This window comes from Palaemon carinicauda, chromosome 19 (assembly GCF_036898095.1).
Source record: "Palaemon carinicauda isolate YSFRI2023 chromosome 19, ASM3689809v2, whole genome shotgun sequence".
Taxonomy (NCBI): domain Eukaryota; kingdom Metazoa; phylum Arthropoda; class Malacostraca; order Decapoda; family Palaemonidae; genus Palaemon; species Palaemon carinicauda.
In genome coordinates this window covers 84,204,298-84,221,029 of record NC_090743.1, presented here as the reverse complement: position 1 = coordinate 84,221,029, position 16,732 = coordinate 84,204,298, and the positions used below count along the sequence as shown (strand labels likewise).

Here is a 16,732-nt window from a genome sequence, read left to right as displayed (position 1 = left end):
ATATATATATATATATATATATATATACGTATATATATATATATATATATATATATATATATATATATATATATATACTTATACATATATATATACATATATATATATATATATATATATATATATATATATATATATATATATATATATATATATATATATATACATATATATATATATATATATATATATATATATATATACTTATACATATATATATATATATATATATATATATATATATATATATATATATATATATATACATATATACATACATACACATACATATATATACATAAATGTATATACACACACATTTTATATTTATATATATATATATATATATATATATATATATATATATATATATATATATATATATATATATATATATACACATACACATACACACGCACACACACATATGTATATATATATATATATATATATATATATATATATATATATATATATATATATATATATGTATATATATGTATATATATATACATAAACATCCTTTTATCATTACAGTGTGAAAGTTGCTGTTTTCATGCCAGTGTAATTAGGCGTTTCTCGTGGGTTAAGAAACCTCTTATGTCCATTCCCCTTTGACACTGGACAATCTGTAGTCTGGTGGTGTCCACCACTTCTCCGAGAGCAGCGAGCCGGCCTCTGCCATAGGGGACTCGTCTTGTTGCATGTTGACTTCGCTTGTTCCTCGTGTGTGTCCATCGGAGGGAAGGCCACTTGCTGCCTATCCAGAGCTTGACTTTGGTGCTGCTCCTCTTCGCTGATGACACCGCTCTCCCTCGCTCTACATTGGCAGTCGGCAGAGGGAGTACATACAGAAGTTTGAAGCATGTTTTTGTGGCTCTCGGGGAACTCCTTTCCAGTCCATGGTTTAGATTACAGTGAACCCTCGTTTATCGCAGTAGATAGGTTCCAAACCCGACCGCAATAGCTGAAAATCCGCGAAGTAGGGACACCATATTTACGTATTTATTTAACATGTATATTCAGACTTTTGAAACCTTCCCTTTACGTAATACTATTAACAAACTACCCTTTAATGTACAGAACACTTAATGCATGTACTACAGTACCCTAAACTAAAACAGGCACAAATATTAAAGGCGATTTTATATCATGCGTTTCCTAAACACGCCAAAAAGCACGATAAAAAATGACAACCAATGTTTTGTTTATGTTTATCTCTGATCATAATGAAGAAACAAACGCATTTTCACATCTGTGTATAGGTTAGTTTTTGCATCGATTATATTGATTATATGTTGATTTTATTATTTCCAATGTTTTACTTAATTTTTCTTAGGACTTCCAAATAAATGAAATGAATGTCATTTATATAATGTTTTTCTTAATGACGCCGCCTGAAACGGAAACCTTCCATTCGTTTACTGTACGCTCCATCTTCGATCGTAATAAACAAACGAAGGCATTAAACGAGCATGATGAAAGTGATAAATAATGATATTAAAAGCTTTTAGTAAATATGTTATTACAAATATTATTTACCGTATCTATATAAAATCCTACATACGTAGCAAAGCAGGAAAACAATTTTTTTTTTTTTTTTTTTTGGCGTTTAATCAACAATAACAAACTGCCGCTAATGACCGAATGATAATTTACGAGAGAGAGAGAGAGAGAGAGAGAGAGAGAGAGAGAGAGAGAGAGAGAGAGAGAGAGAGAGAGAGATGTTTTAAATGTAATAAACAAAAGAATATGATAGGTTATAACATGTATATTCAGACTTTTAAAACCTTCCCTTTACATAGTACTGTTAACAAACTACCCTTTAATGTACAGAACACTTAAAGCATGTACTACAGTACCCTAAACTAAAACAGGCACAAATTTTAAAATGTTAGAATATTAAAGTACTATAAAAAAATAAAGATTGTTACTGTACTCACCAAGAAAGAAGTTGAAGAAAAACTTGAATGATGATGGCGATGAATTTGCTGCACAGTAGAAATGATGATGATGAAGCTGATGATGTCTTCTACTGGGCAGCCAATGATAGTATATTACGTCTCTTCAGACGGAGGTGTCTTTTCCTGGGACACCTCTTCAACTTCTTCCTGGGACACTTCTTCAATTTCTTCCGAAGGCATAGTAGCAGGAGGAACTGGCTCTTTTTTGCGAGGCTGGAAGAACATTGTGATCGGAAGTTGCTGCCGCTGCTTCTTTTTTCGCTCGAAGAGCATCCTGTAGGGAGTCATGTCTCCATCGATTTTGTTGAAGAATTGCATAGAACAAACCATATCCTTGTCCCACTCTTGCGACAATTCTCTCAACTCCTTCGCAAGGTTGCAGAGCTTGGCAAGCCGTTCTAATGTTAAGCCCGTTTCTTCGACATTTTCTTTGGTCTCTTCCTGTGTTTCACTGTCTTCTTCACTTGCCGATTTCGTGAGGTCTTCGAGGTCTGCGTCAGTTAGCGGCTGGGAATGGCAGTCCAACAACTCGTCGACGTCTTCAGTCGTCATATCGCCAAACCCGTCGCCTCCAATTATCGCAGCCAACTGCGTAGATTTACGTATTGCAGAGTGTTGAATCTCAGCAGGTGTAAATCCTTTGTCATCGTAAACAATCTGGGGCCACAACTTCTTCCAGCTCGCATTAACAGTAGCAGGTTTCATTTCTTTCAGTGCCTTCTGGATGTTCTGCAGGCACGTGGCTATTGTATACTTCCGCCAGTATGCCTTCAAATTGAATGTTTCATCCTCATCATCTTGGGCAGCATCCACACATGCAACGAGGTCCGCCAAGGTATTCTTCGTGTAGAGGGCCTTGAACGCCCTGATAACCCCCTGGTCCATCGGTTGAATTAATGACGTTGTGTTGGGTGGCAGGAACTCAACCTGAATGCCGTCATGCGACAGATCAGTTGCGTGTCCACCAGCGTTATCCATAAGGAGAAGGATCTTAAATGGCAAGCCCTTCTCTAAGAGATATTTACTGACTTACGGGATAGAACACTGGTGGAACCAGTTGAAGGTCAGCATATTCGTAATCCATGCTTTTTGATTATGCATCCAGTACACGGGAAGGAGATTCTTATTTTTATTTTTCAAAGCGCGAGGGTTTTTCGATTTGTAAATAAGCCCCGGCTTAAGCAAAAATCCAGTAGCATTGCCACACATCACGAGGGTAACACGATCTTTGAATGCTTTAAAGCCAGAGGCTTTGGCTTCTTCTTTGAACAGGAAAGTTCGCAACGGCATTCTCTTCCAAAACAAGCCGGTCTCATCCATATTAAACACTTGTTCGGGCTTGTATCCACCTTCAGTGATAATGTTCTTAAATGTCTCATTCACGTAAGTTTCAGCAGCGGTAGTGTCAGCGGAAGCAGCCTCGCCATGCAGGGAAACGCTTTTCAGGCCGAATCGTTTCTGAAACTTCGCGAACCATCCTTTGCTGGCGGAAAAACGTTGTTCCTGAGGCTGGGAATCAGTGAATGTCCCTGCTTGAGGTTTATCTAGTACATCATCTTCGTCTTCTTCAGCATGGTTGCCAACGTCGTCTTGAGGTTCCTTTGCCGCAAAATTCTCATACAAACCCAAAGCCTTGGTTCGGATGGCCATGTTCTTCTTCCGGCAGTCGGCAATCCAGACTGCTAAAGCACCTTCCATACGGACGATCGTTTTATTACGAGCGGTAACAACTCGCTTCGCTGACCTGCTAAAGGTGATGGCAGCCGTCTTTCTAATGTTCGCCTCGTCCTTCTTAATGTAGCGAACGGTGGATTCGTTCACTCCAAAATGGCGGGCTGCGGCCGCTTAACTTCTGCCTTCTTTAAACATATCGAGAAGTGTCACCTTCTTAGCAATCGTCATCATTTTTCGGTGGCGTTTAGGCTCACTACCAGCCTTAGTAGAAGCAGAACTCTTTGGAGCCATTGAACGCTTGGGAGCCATTGAACGCTTGGGAGCCATTGTAGGGGTTAAACAGAAAGTTCAACAAAAACTTCAACTTCAAACAGTCACGCACAGCACAGATTAAAGTTACACAGTAACGTAGCAGCATCTACCCGGCGAGAGAGCGGCAAACAAAGTGGCCGCGAGAAGATGCTGCGGATCGAAGAAGCGGTCAAAACACCAATCACAGGCTAGATTACAAAACTTGGGAGCTGATTCGTCATCTATCAGCACTGGAACCAATCACAGTCCGTCTTACATGCTACGTAGTAGTTACAAATTCAAATACAAGGTACTATATACAGTTTGCTTTACGTACGCTATTTTACGCTTGCTTTGTTGTAGGATATGTACGCTTATTCGAGATGTGATTTTTGCAACAAAGAATATTATTGGATGCAGTACTACGTACGTATACATACAAAAGATTCATGGAAAAGATGCACATCCATTACATTTGTAGTAGTAGCCATCAGCAGCCTTACACCATTCAAATATGACAAAGTCAGACTGCATCTGATTTGCGTTTCGTGTTCGATTTAATTTTACTACGTATACTGAATTATCGTATGGTCACATTCTCTTTTCGTGTTTAATTTCTTTTTGTACTGAATTATATGTCATATGTAATGCAATGAACCATCAGTAAGAGCAGATATTACTAATTATTAATGGAATTAACGAAATATTTGGGGTCTTCATATATCGCGGCTATTTTCGAAATTTCCGGAAAATCCGTGATATATGTATGTACATGCTTTATAAAAAAAATTCGCGAAGTCGTGAATCCGCGATAGTCAAACTGCGAATTAGCGAGGGCTCACTGTATTTTGGTGAGTGTTTTGTCTTCATCTGATTAACTTTGAATTGAGCTGTTTTGTTTTAACTTTTTGCATCAAGCTAATTAATTGTGAATAGAATTGTTTGATTTTCTTTTCTACAACACTAACTGTATCGCACTCCTTTGTTCTACGATGACAGTTGGTGAAGGGAGTGCATAGTCTTCAGGTTGTTCCTTTCCCTGCTGGGAAAGGTTCTTCTCTCAAGTGATCTTTTGTCAGCTATTATTTTGTTTGAAAAAATGTATTTTGTTATATCTTTTATTCAGCGCTAGTGATGCCACGCTCTTTCGTTCAACAATGACAGCCAATGGAGGGAGTGTACAGTTGGCAGGTTCTTGTACCTCTCGGGGGACACCTTTCTTGTCCCCAGATTAGGTCATACTCCCAGAAAAGGTTTTTCCCTTTCATTCTTTTTTATTTTTTCCACCGCGCTAGTGACGCCGCACCTCTTCGTTTGGCTAAGTCAGCCGACATAAGGAGTATGAAGGCAGACGTTCCTGTTCCTGCCAAGTCTTCACTTTCTACGTCTGCGCCTGCGGCAGTTCCTGACCATTGTGCCGACATAGGTCTTTCCTGTACAGGATTGGTCCTCTCTGGAGCAATTGCTGAAAAATACTCCTTTGAGGTCTCCAGGTAACCCCTTCAGGGGTAACCCAGAGGACAACATTCATCTTCGTTCTCAAGTAACACTTGATGTTAACCTTCAAGTTGAGCTAGAGCTCATTGAGGGGATGGAGAGAGTGCTGCCTGGGGGTTTGCCTCCAGGTGGTGGAAATTTCCCTTCCGAGGGAGAGTCCCCCCATCAGCCACTGTTCAGCAATCTTCCTGTTTGTGGGGAAAATTGCTGACAGCGGCAGCAGATGGTTGCCTTTTCCTGCCTGCGGGAGACTCTTCCTTCACCTGTTCGGTCTCCTTCGAGGGATTCCTCCGGCAGGAATTGGATTCATACCTGTCCATCGCACTGACATCGGCCTGTCCCATACACAGAATCGGACCTCTCCAAAGTCCTTCAATTTGAGCTAGAACTCATCGAAGGGAAGCAGAGAGTACTGCCCAGATCCTCGCTTCCAGGTGTTGAAACTTTTCCTTAGAAATGAAAGTTCCTCCACTAGCCACTGTTCAGCAATTTTCCTGCTTGCAGGGAGAATTGTCAACTGGTGCAGCAGATGCTGGTTTCCTTTTCCTCCCTGCAGGAGTGACTTTCTTCACATGTTTAGTCTGTCCTTTAGGAGATTCCTCTGGCAGGAATTGGATTCATCCATTCCTGTCCATCGCACTGTCATCGGCCTTTCCATTACGCGGAATCAGACCTCTCCGAAGTTCTTCGGTGGGGAACCCAGAGAACAAGCTTCAGGTTCGTTCTCAGGCAACACTCATTGTTTACATACAATTTGAGCTAGAATTCATCGAGGGGAAGCAGAGAGTGCTGCCCGGAGGCTTGCCTCCAGATGTGGAAACTTTCCCCTCTGAAAGAAGGTCCCTCCACCACCCACTGTATACAATCCTCCTGCTTGTGGGGAGAAATGCCAACTGGGCCAGCAGATGTTGAATGCCTTTTCCCGCTCACCATTCACCAGCTTGCCAATCGCTTTGTGTACCAGCAACCGCTTCCAGCACCTGACGGTTTTCCTCTAGCTTCTTTTCCTTCTGAGGTAAAGATACTATCTGTGACGATCTGTTCTAGCTGAGACCCTCATAAAGGAGTTCAGCACACATTCTTTTCTTAGAACCTAATCCAACACTTTCCACCTATGGCCTGAGTAAAGCATAAGTGTTAACCTTGGTGCTTATACCCTACTTGCCTCTTGGAACTTTTGTTTTCACACGAGCAAGGTTTTTCGGTTCCCGATGTTTTCATTTTCTTCTCTGAGCTTTGAAGAGAGTACTGCCCAGGCTTCTTCATTGACTCTCCAGTCCTCGACACGTTCGCGGATGTTCATCCCTCATGAAAATTTTTTTGTCGCTCCATGACCTCCACTAGTACTTGTACGTCTTTTCTACTACAGAGTAGCTAACATGCCATGTGCATCAAGGACAAGGTTGCCACTTCTGCCCGCTACCTCTTCACGTGCATCACCTTTCAGTATATAGTTACCTTACGAGCTGAAGCCTTCATGGAGAAAACCTGCGCTAGTTCCGCAGGCGCCCACACCTATTCTACCGCCTCCTGGCAGGTAGAATACAGTTCTACACAGCGGTTGCCGCAGTGAAGACTTCCGACCACTCGCCTCCGCCACCTTCCGGTGGGTTGGAGTGAAGCTTGTGAGCATAATCTTATAGCTATTGGCTTCTCTTCTCTCCACAAGCTTGAAAGTTTGTCAGATCTCAGATGTAGTTCTTGCAGTCGATTTCTTGGATTGGCTCCTCGGCCTTTCATACCTGCTTTGGGAGACATAGCCCCAAGGGGTTATTCCATCTTTCATTCCCTCTGTTTTAAGGGATTGAATTGAGCGTTGGCTTATGCTAGGTCTATTGCAACTTAGTTGCTAGGATCCTTCCGTCCAGTGAAATTATACAGTGTTGTGGTCCAGTCAGTCCTTGGATGGGTGACCTCATGAGAACACCAGAGGTTGAGATCTCTTCTTGCTCTCTATCTCCGTCGGCCAATGCTCCCTTATATCTTTGTACGAGCATCTTCAACCTCCATCCACTGAAACCTTCTCTAAGGCATATACAAACTACCGTTAGCTTGACTCAGTCTTGTTTGTTAACCCTTGGACAATGACACTCTTTTGCCGTCTGAGTTCTCCCATCGGCTGATGTTCTTTTTTGGGATAACTCCCATTCTTGGCCACGAGTGGTTTTTCCAGTTTGTAGATAATCCTCCCCTACGAGCTCGGAGTAATCATCTCTTTTCGGCAAGGACAGGAAATCCGCAGCTCAGCTACAAGAACATACACTTCTGTCTCTTCCACCCACCTGTAGAGGTGTGAGGGTCGTTCTCTCTTTAATCTCCGCGATCCGAACATCCGGTTGGATAGGAAAACATTGTTCATTTAGATATCTCTGAGTTTCTACAGTCTGTTCTTCCTGTAGAAGTCGCCAGTTTTGTCTCCTCTGGGAACAAGTTTGTTAATCAAACTCTGTCTGGTGAGGAGAAGGCTTACAGTCAGACAAGCAGTAAATCTGGGACTTCCTGTTTATGTTTGACCTCTAGGTCTCATACTCCTAGTTTTCTTGGACATCCATCATCAAGGAAGCTTTTTGTTTTCATACAGGTATTCCATTAAGCAGTTAATCAAGGACTTCCTGTTAATGTTTGATCTCTAGGTCTCATACTCCTAAGCTTTCTTCATTCATACAGGTATTCCATGTCAATGTACGGTTCTTCAGTTTCGATAGCATCTCAGGTTTTCCTAAGGGTATTAGTCTAAAGTCAATTTGGTCCTACAGGATCTGCTTTGTTCTCCAAAGACTTTGGGATGACTTGCTGATCCTATCAGCCTTAGTAGCTTACCAAGCCAATCCTCGAGTTTACCACAATCTGAGGTTTGGAGTAAATCTTAGAAGGTATTTCGACTTCCTTATCAGAGGCGGGTATCCCTAGACATGTTTATTGTCATCAGCCTGCAAAAGTTTTTCTGCAGAGCGATGGGGTCCAATTCCGAGGATGACCATAGAGCTTCCTTCTTCGGGACACACTATCTACCAGCAGTGATTACTTCTCATATGTCACCGTTTCATTCTGGTTTGTCAAGCCCGCATTGGTCTCCGTCAAATCCAACCTCTTCAGGGGCAGCCAGATTCCTTTTCTCTGGTTCCCTAGAAGACAGGGCAGGAGATGGGCCTGAGAAGAAGTTCGACATACAACAATCTCATCCAAGGAATCGACCTCCTTGTTTCCCTTCCCTGGATTTGACGCTCCCTTCAGATCCATCAAAGAAAAAGGGGGGCCACATGCTGTACCACTCATCCTCAGGGTTCTGGTCAGACCCCAAATGGTGCCGTCATTTAAATCTGCTTGAGATGCAATCTTCCTACTTTGGGAAGAATCGCCTACAGTGGTTGTGATGGCTGATGTGGTTACGTCCCTGACTGGTGAATGCCAGACTGGGGTTCGAGTCCTGCTCAAACTCGTTTGTTCCTTTGGTTGCTGCAACCTCACCATCCTTGTCAGCTAAAGATGTGGGTTATGGGGGAGCCTATAGGTCTGTCTGCTGAGTCATCAGCAGCTTTTGCTTGGCCCTCTTTAGTCCCAGCTCAAACCGTTAACCGTGCATTCCACGGATTGATTAGCCAGGTGTCGGAGTTTCTCCCTGCTTCAGACTTCCACCCTCCTAAGGAGTGAGTCAATCCCTATAAATATCGAGGGTTTGTATTTAGTGTGGGAACAAATGACAAATTTGGAGGTAATTTGTATTTTTCCCTAACTATACAAACCTGTAGCTATTTATAAAAATTGGCCTGCCATCACCTGTCCCCCAAGAAGTCCTGGCTGCAATAAAAAATGATGAGACAACACAGGTTTGTGTGTGTGTGTGAGTAGGGTAGCCGGTACCCTGCCTAACAACCCTGCTAGCTATCGGTAGGGTAGTTTAACCTCGCTAAAAGCCTTATGGCTGCCTTCCAGCTTTGCAGAAAGTAAAATCCCCATAAATAGTTACAGGTTTGTATAGTTAGGAAAAATACAAATTACTTCCAAGTTTGTCATCTTTTCTGTATATCTTTAATATTGTTACTTCAGCATACAGTACAAGTTAAATTTTGTACTTTTATCTTTGCTTTACTTTTATGTTGTTACTTAATTTCCTTTCTGTTATACCTCAGAATCTAACTTGGGTTATCAGGAATTGTTATTTCTCTCTCTTCAACCTGGTAAATATCAATATAACATTTTCCTATGTTTTTTTTAGGAGTGTTAGCATGGGATTAAAACATTTAATTATGTTAAGTGGATGTAACCATTCATGGCAGGCTTTTTGCCATTAAACTTGGTGTAATAAGGCATGTTCATGTAGAAATTTAGATAATAATGTTAAACTGGTCAAAATTCATGACTAATGCAATAAATTTAGTTAAACAACCAGCTACATTATCATTTAATTTTCAACACCAAGTTTTTATTATAAGAAATTTACAGATGCTCACATTTTTGAAATGGCTCATATGGAATGTGAACTAAGAACTTGCATGGCCAAAAAATTAATGTTTTGTTTATGGAAATTAGCCAGTAACATGTGCATGACGTTATATTAGACTTTTTTTGCCTTGCTGGTATTGACATGAATTTATGGTGATCATTTGCATTGGTGGTTTTCCATTTTAATGCCCAGACTGGGTAATTTAACTCATCCTTTCCTATACTCAGGTTTGGTAGCTTAACTTTTTAAGAGAATCTACTAATACAAAGTATTAAGTATCTTTCTGAAAACAGCTCAAACACATAAGCTTTTTAAAAAGCAATAGTAGTGGTTTTTCATTGAATAGGGAACCTATTTTCCAATAAAAATCAGTCTCAGGACTGTTTGATTAGGAATGACCATATAGTATGATAAAAGTGTCGTCAATATGTGTTCTTTTTGTTACCTTTTTATATTTTACCCAATACCCAGTTGATGGGACCTTTGAATGATGATTTTAAAGTAATTTTTTGATTTCAAGGAATCTAATATAAGCATTGAAAGAGTGTCATGAAAGCTAGATACTTACTTTCTGGAATGGTAAATAAGGTAATAATAGAATTTATAATTCTTGACTGTATTTTGTAATTCTGTTTTTTGTTCATAGGGAGAATTTATTGTGTACTGTATATTTTAAAGGAAACATTGAAGTTATTCTCAAGTGAGACTAACAGTAAAGAAAGTAGGATGTCCTTTTTCATCAACAAGTGACCGTTGGTATGTGTTATTGTATGGTGTTGCAAAGCACAGTCAGCTCATGTTAAATCATGGAATGGTTCCAAGACTTTTCCTAACATAAAGAAATAACTCAATATAAATTCAGCTTACAAAATCCCCTCCCATACACCCTATAAATGCTTTTTAAGTAGCCCCATACCCTCAGTATATCAATCATTTTATAGTCTACATTTTTTTATGTCTTTCTAATGAATTTATACAAATGCACATATAAAGAATAAGGATAAAATAGAAGTTTATTCTTACGCAGATACAAACTTGAGTCATTTAAATGAGGTCACACTTTAGTTCTGTTTTCTACCACCAGATAATAATGAAATAAAATGGGCTCTGTTGCACCATGGTTGGCTACCATAGCAACCCCACTTCTGGGTGCTGTGTGCTGCTGCTGATAGGCTTCATTCGCCATCTGGTCGCCGTTGAGAGAAGAGGTCTCCCCTCTTCTCTCTATGATCATGACTTACCTAATCCACACTGGATTTCCACTTTGTAGTGCATAGTGCTTTGTGTCAATTTCCTTATCATTGTCACTAGTGTGCTTATCATTATCTGTGCTATGCTTGTGCTTAACAATGGCCAATGCTGTGGCAAACGATTTTCTTTGGAATCTCTATATAGGTGTTGTCGGGCGTAGCTGTCCTCCCAGTAGGAGAGATTCCTGTCATTTTCCAATATTCATCTTGTGCTTAGTGATCCCGAATCGATGCTTAAGACACATTCCTCGGCTACGGCCACTGCGCTCTCTGAGCTGGATCCAGTCCCAGTATTCTTGGTCCATGATTATTCAGAATTGCTTTGATCTCCCTTGCATCCCACTAGTGTATTGAGTGGTGAACCTTCCAGTATATAGTTGATTTTATCCGGGGTTGACTTTTTGCTCTTGGAGTTATTTCCCATCAAGGCGTCGAAAGTCCCCCGTTCCTGTATTTAGAACTTCTAGATTCGAGACTCTCATTACCCCATTACAGTGTATTGAGGTTGGCTGGACTGCTTCTGCTAAGCCCACAACTGCAATTTGGGTTAGCCCAAGATGTTCTGAACCTATTGTGTCTTCTCCTTCCAAGCAAATTATTTGGTAGTCAATAGTATCTACAACACATGCACTAATTCCATGTGTGTTGTCCAAACCTGATTTGGCTCAGGCGTGTTCTCAGGCAAACAAGTCTGTACACACCACTGTCCCCATACGTGATGACGTCACTGAACACGGCGCTGTGCCCACGTTTGATGACGTCCCTAAATGCACCGCTGTGCTCACGTGTTATGACGTCCCGGAACCCACTGCCATTTCAATGTGTAATGATATTCCTCTGCAGGGTGGCTATTATTTTACATCATCTGATACTGCGCGTATATGAATGGAATCCTTCATGTTCGTGTTCCATTGGGAGCTTCAACTCAATTTCAGACAGCTTTATCTTACAATCCTCAACAACTTTTAATTACAGTAATGCCTCACAACACGAAATTAATTCGTTCTTGAGTGGCTTTCGTTTCGTGACCATTTTGTTATGAGTCACATTTTACATGTAAATCACTTAATTCGTTCCAAACTTTACAAAAACACCACATTACATTTCATAATAAATCTGCAATATAACCACAATGAAATACAGTACTGTACAGCCAAATACATTTGAACCTTTCAATATACCTAAACTAACTGTTAATGCCTGTAAATTAAGTAATTATTATAGCATAATACAATAATAAATGGAAAATAATACAATACATACAGTACAACACTGTACATAAACAAAATATACAGTACCATATGTACTGTACTATTATAATTACCCATACTATAGAGATACATTTTCTATTGTGTCAACAACCCATTTTCTTTTGTGTCAACAACCCATTTTCTTTTTAATGAGTGACTATTTTATTCATGGCCTGGCTGGCAAATCTTTTTTCTTATCATGAAACATTTTCCGCAATGTGAGTCAGAAAAATCTTAGCATCTTGTTTCGTAGCGTGAAAATTTTGTAAGCACATTCTTTTGTGGAGAGGTATTAGTATATGAATGAATAACCTGTTGCCTTACCACAATGTACTCACACAAGTACCTGGCTGAATGTATCTATTGATTCCAATTTTGTATGTTTCTTCGAACCAACATGAACTTTATATTTTTATGATCCTTTTTTTTTACAGGCTCATACGGGCTTCGGAATCGTTGCCTCCCTTTTTTTTTTCCTTGAGTGACACCCCCATCTGAAACAGATGATGTCACAATAATTAGATGCCATAGACATGGTCCTCATAGGAGGCTTTATAAGTGGCCTGCCTCAGAGAAATCCTTCTTCTCTAACAGATTGAGTTCGAGAAGAGAACTCGGTGTCATTCCTGCTGAAACTGCTAGAGGTAAAAACGCATCTACTAAAAGTGAGCATGACTCCTCCTGTTCTTTCTCTACTCCACTTCTCTCCATTTGCTGAATGTTGCCAGAGAGAGAAAGGACATTTGAAGAAACATTAAATTTTCTAATGAGTCTATCAAGGTAGAACCACCAGTTATCCCTAAAGTGCCATAGAAAATCAGGGAAAGTCAGTCGAGCTTCTCTTATGGGGAAGGCTGTGGCACAGAGGATGCCCACCCCTCACCTACCTCAAAGAGACTTGCCTTTTTTTTAACAGATCAATCAGAAAAGACGACTTCTTCCTCTTACAAACTTTCAACAATCTAGGAGGTGAGACTCTCAGTCCACCTTTTGCCATAGAGGACACTCCTCTGACTATAGAGGTCATGGCTGGCAGAGGCTCTTGTTAGGGAGGGCAGGCATTTCCTCCAACTTACCACCAGTAGGGGGATGCCTACAAAACCATGAGTATAGGTGACAGCTCTTCATGGCCGATCCCTTGATCATAGAAGCACTGTATTCAGGATATTAAGTTCACATTTATAGACTGTCTGCCCCACTCGGACTCTGATAGATGATCATTGGAGGCTCAGTAATACACCTTCTCCTACTAGAGGAGGTGTCTAAGACATTGGCCTAAGGAGCCATAGAGGAAAACTTAGACGACTTTCTGGGCTTCCTCAGCAATCTATGCTTAGTAAAAAAGCTGACGGAGGGTTGGAGATGCATCATAAATTTGTCCCATTTGAATCTATTTGTCTTACAAACAAGGTTAACAAATTGGGACCTTGGCTATTGTCATTCAGGCCATCAGGAAAACTTACTTACTTTGATGGCTGCTTTTCCGGTCCCATACAGCAGGCGAACCCTACTCTCTACAGGACATCCGCTGTCGTTTTACCTTGTTCGTTCAGAGTATTTATCCTTTCAGATCACGTATTGTTCATTTACTGTTAAATCATCACTGTTGTATGATTTTTTAAATAAGAAAGTGTTCAGTTTCCTCTTGAAACCCTTAATGTCTTCAATAATTCGAATGTTATTATATAGCTTATTATATAGTCTCGGGGCCACATATTTAAAAGCTCTAGAGCCCAAAGTAGACATATATCTAGGTTCCAACATTTTGAAGCTATCTGTAACTATTCTCGTGTCGACACGATTTGTTGGCTGCACAATATGTAGCAATTCTCTTAAGTATTTTGGACTCCCGGTTCTGATAACTTGGTGGGTTATTGTACATATTTTAAGTTCAATTCTCGCTTTAATTGGCAGCCAGTGTAAATCAATTAATATAGGGGTGATCCTCTCTCAGGTGGGACACCTTTTATCAGTCTTGCTCCTCTGTTTATTGTGTTTTGTAATTTCTTAAGTTATACTTTTGGTAAATTGTAATAGATAAGAGTTGCAGTAGTCAATCCTTCTGACCATAGACCTAAAGGTTCCCATCCATCCTGCCTCAAGGGGGTACCTAAGGTTTCCCTTTCGAAACAGAATTTTCCACTTCAAGGTGCTAGGCTTCAGCCTGTCAACTGTATATTCATTATATGTACAGTATTGTACTGTATTTATTGTATTATTTTCCATTTATTATTACATTATTGTTGTCATAACTACTTAATCTACAGGTATTAGCAGTTAGTTTAGGTATATTGAATGGTTCAAATGTATTTGTACAGGCTTCAGAGATAACTGGACAACTGGCTTCTTGCAAAGTCTCGAACCCTGCTTATATAACACATAATCTCCTCCTTGACTTCTGCAAGGCATTGGGGATTCAACTAAATCTAGAAAAGTCCAGTCTCGTCCTCCAACAATCCATCAGAAATCTAGGCATGGATGTCAACTCGACCCAGGCCAGAGCGTTTCCTTCTGCCGACAGGGTAGCAAGGTTCAATGTGGCAGAAACCCTCTTGGAAGACATCACTTCCTGCCCATTCCTGGCAAAGCTCCTAGTACACCTCACGTCATTCGAGAAGTTAATTTCCTTCAGGGGAATGCATCTCTCTTGGTGCAGGGGCCTCTGAAGAGCTAGTGGTCTCAAATAGGAGGCAGTGACAAATCCCCAGTGGCGATTGAAAAAGAAGAACCAGTCAGCAGACACACCTTTTCTGGTCTCTCCTAAAATACCTTCTACTCTCAGATGCTTCACGCCAAGGAAGGGAGCAGTTTTTTTTTAGGTTGTGGTCTCAGAAAAATAGGACATTTTTTGCAGCAACTACTTAAAAACAATTATGAGAGCATGTAAATCCTCAGGGGAAGAGTTGCTCGTGACGCCCTCTAGAGCACCTGATGTCCATGGTCTTGCTGCAACCCTGACATTCGGCATGAACCACTCAACTTCTCCAAGGTGTCTCCCTAGTTGTATTTTTGATCACAGAACAATGCAATGTCCCTCTTGGCGAGATTTATCCTCGGGAGGGGAAATGTCTTTGCTGACCATCTGAGTTGACCAGAAATAACAATTAGTTTTGAATGGTCTTTTGCTCCCCATGGTGCGGAAGAGTCTTTTGACCTTGTGGGGCTCCCTGTCACTTGATATGGTCACCACTCATCTGAACACCAATCTCTCGGTGTATATCAAGCCTGGACCCATCGGCAGCATTGGAAGATGACTTACAGTACCTGTGGGATGGACTAGACTTTTACACATTCCCACTAATCTGTCTTATTCATCAGGTCTTGAACAGAGTCTGAACATCCCTAGAGGTTAGAATAACAGTAGTAGCCCAAAAGTGGCCAACATCAGAGGGGTACTCAGACCTGTTGGAACTTCTCATGGAAATCCCCCGAGAATTCCCAGAATGGGTAAATCCGCTGCTTTCAACCGCACGTAAGAAGGTTCCAAGAGGCACTTCTCTGCCTGTCTCTTCACTGTTGGAGGTTATCCATCTCCCTCGATAAAGAGGCTTTGCGGTACCTATAGCGAAATAACTTTCCAGATGCCAACGAAAGTTGTCCGTAGCATTATATCAACACAAGTGGAAAACATTCTGTGATTGGCCTAGTAGATGAAATATTGCTCCACTCAAGGTCACTACAGTCATACCTCTCTTCATGAAAGACTCTGCTTACGAAATTTTAAGCTGCGAAACGAGATGTGAATATATTTTTGACTCACTTTACGAAAAAATTTTCATTTTAAGAAGATATTTTTGCCAGCCTGGCTGAGAATAAAATAGTCACCCATCACAAAGAGTTGAAGAAAATGGGTTCAGACAACAGAAAATGAAGCTGTAGTCTTTAATAGGGGTAACTATAATAGGATATATATATATATATATATATATATATATATATATATATATATATATATGTGTGTGTATATATATATATATATATATATATATATATATATATATATATATATATATATATATATATATATATATATATATATATATATATATATATATATATAACTATATTTATTATATGTACAGTATTGTACTGTATGTATTGTATTATTTTCCATTTATTGTTACATTATTGTTGTAATAACTACTTAATATACAGGTATTAACAGTTAGTTTGGGTATATTGAATGGTTCAAATGTATTTGTCTGTACAGTATTTCATTGTGGTTATACTGTAGCTTTATTATGAGATTTAATGAGGTATTTTGTAGGGTTTGGAATGAATTAGGCAATTTGCATGTGAAATGTGACTCACAACACGAAAAAATCACTTTATGAAAGCCACTTCAGAATTAATTAATTTCGT

At 40.0% G+C, this 16,732-nt stretch overlaps 1 protein-coding gene across 7 annotated transcripts in view; it reads left to right on the top strand.

Annotated features, from left to right (window-relative positions):
• LOC137658700 (transient receptor potential cation channel subfamily A member 1 homolog) overlaps positions 1–16,732 on the top strand; it is a 351,715-nt gene that overhangs the window by 113,962 nt on the left and 221,021 nt on the right. For 6 of the 7 annotated variants that reach the window (XM_068393691.1, XM_068393693.1, XM_068393698.1 and 3 more), the window contains one exon: positions 9,557–9,604. The exons of the other annotated variant lie outside the window; for it this stretch is intronic. In XM_068393691.1, coding sequence (XP_068249792.1) covers positions 9,557–9,604 — 48 coding nt within the window. The remainder of the gene's footprint in view (positions 1–9,556; positions 9,605–16,732) is intronic. 7 annotated transcript variants of the gene reach the window in all.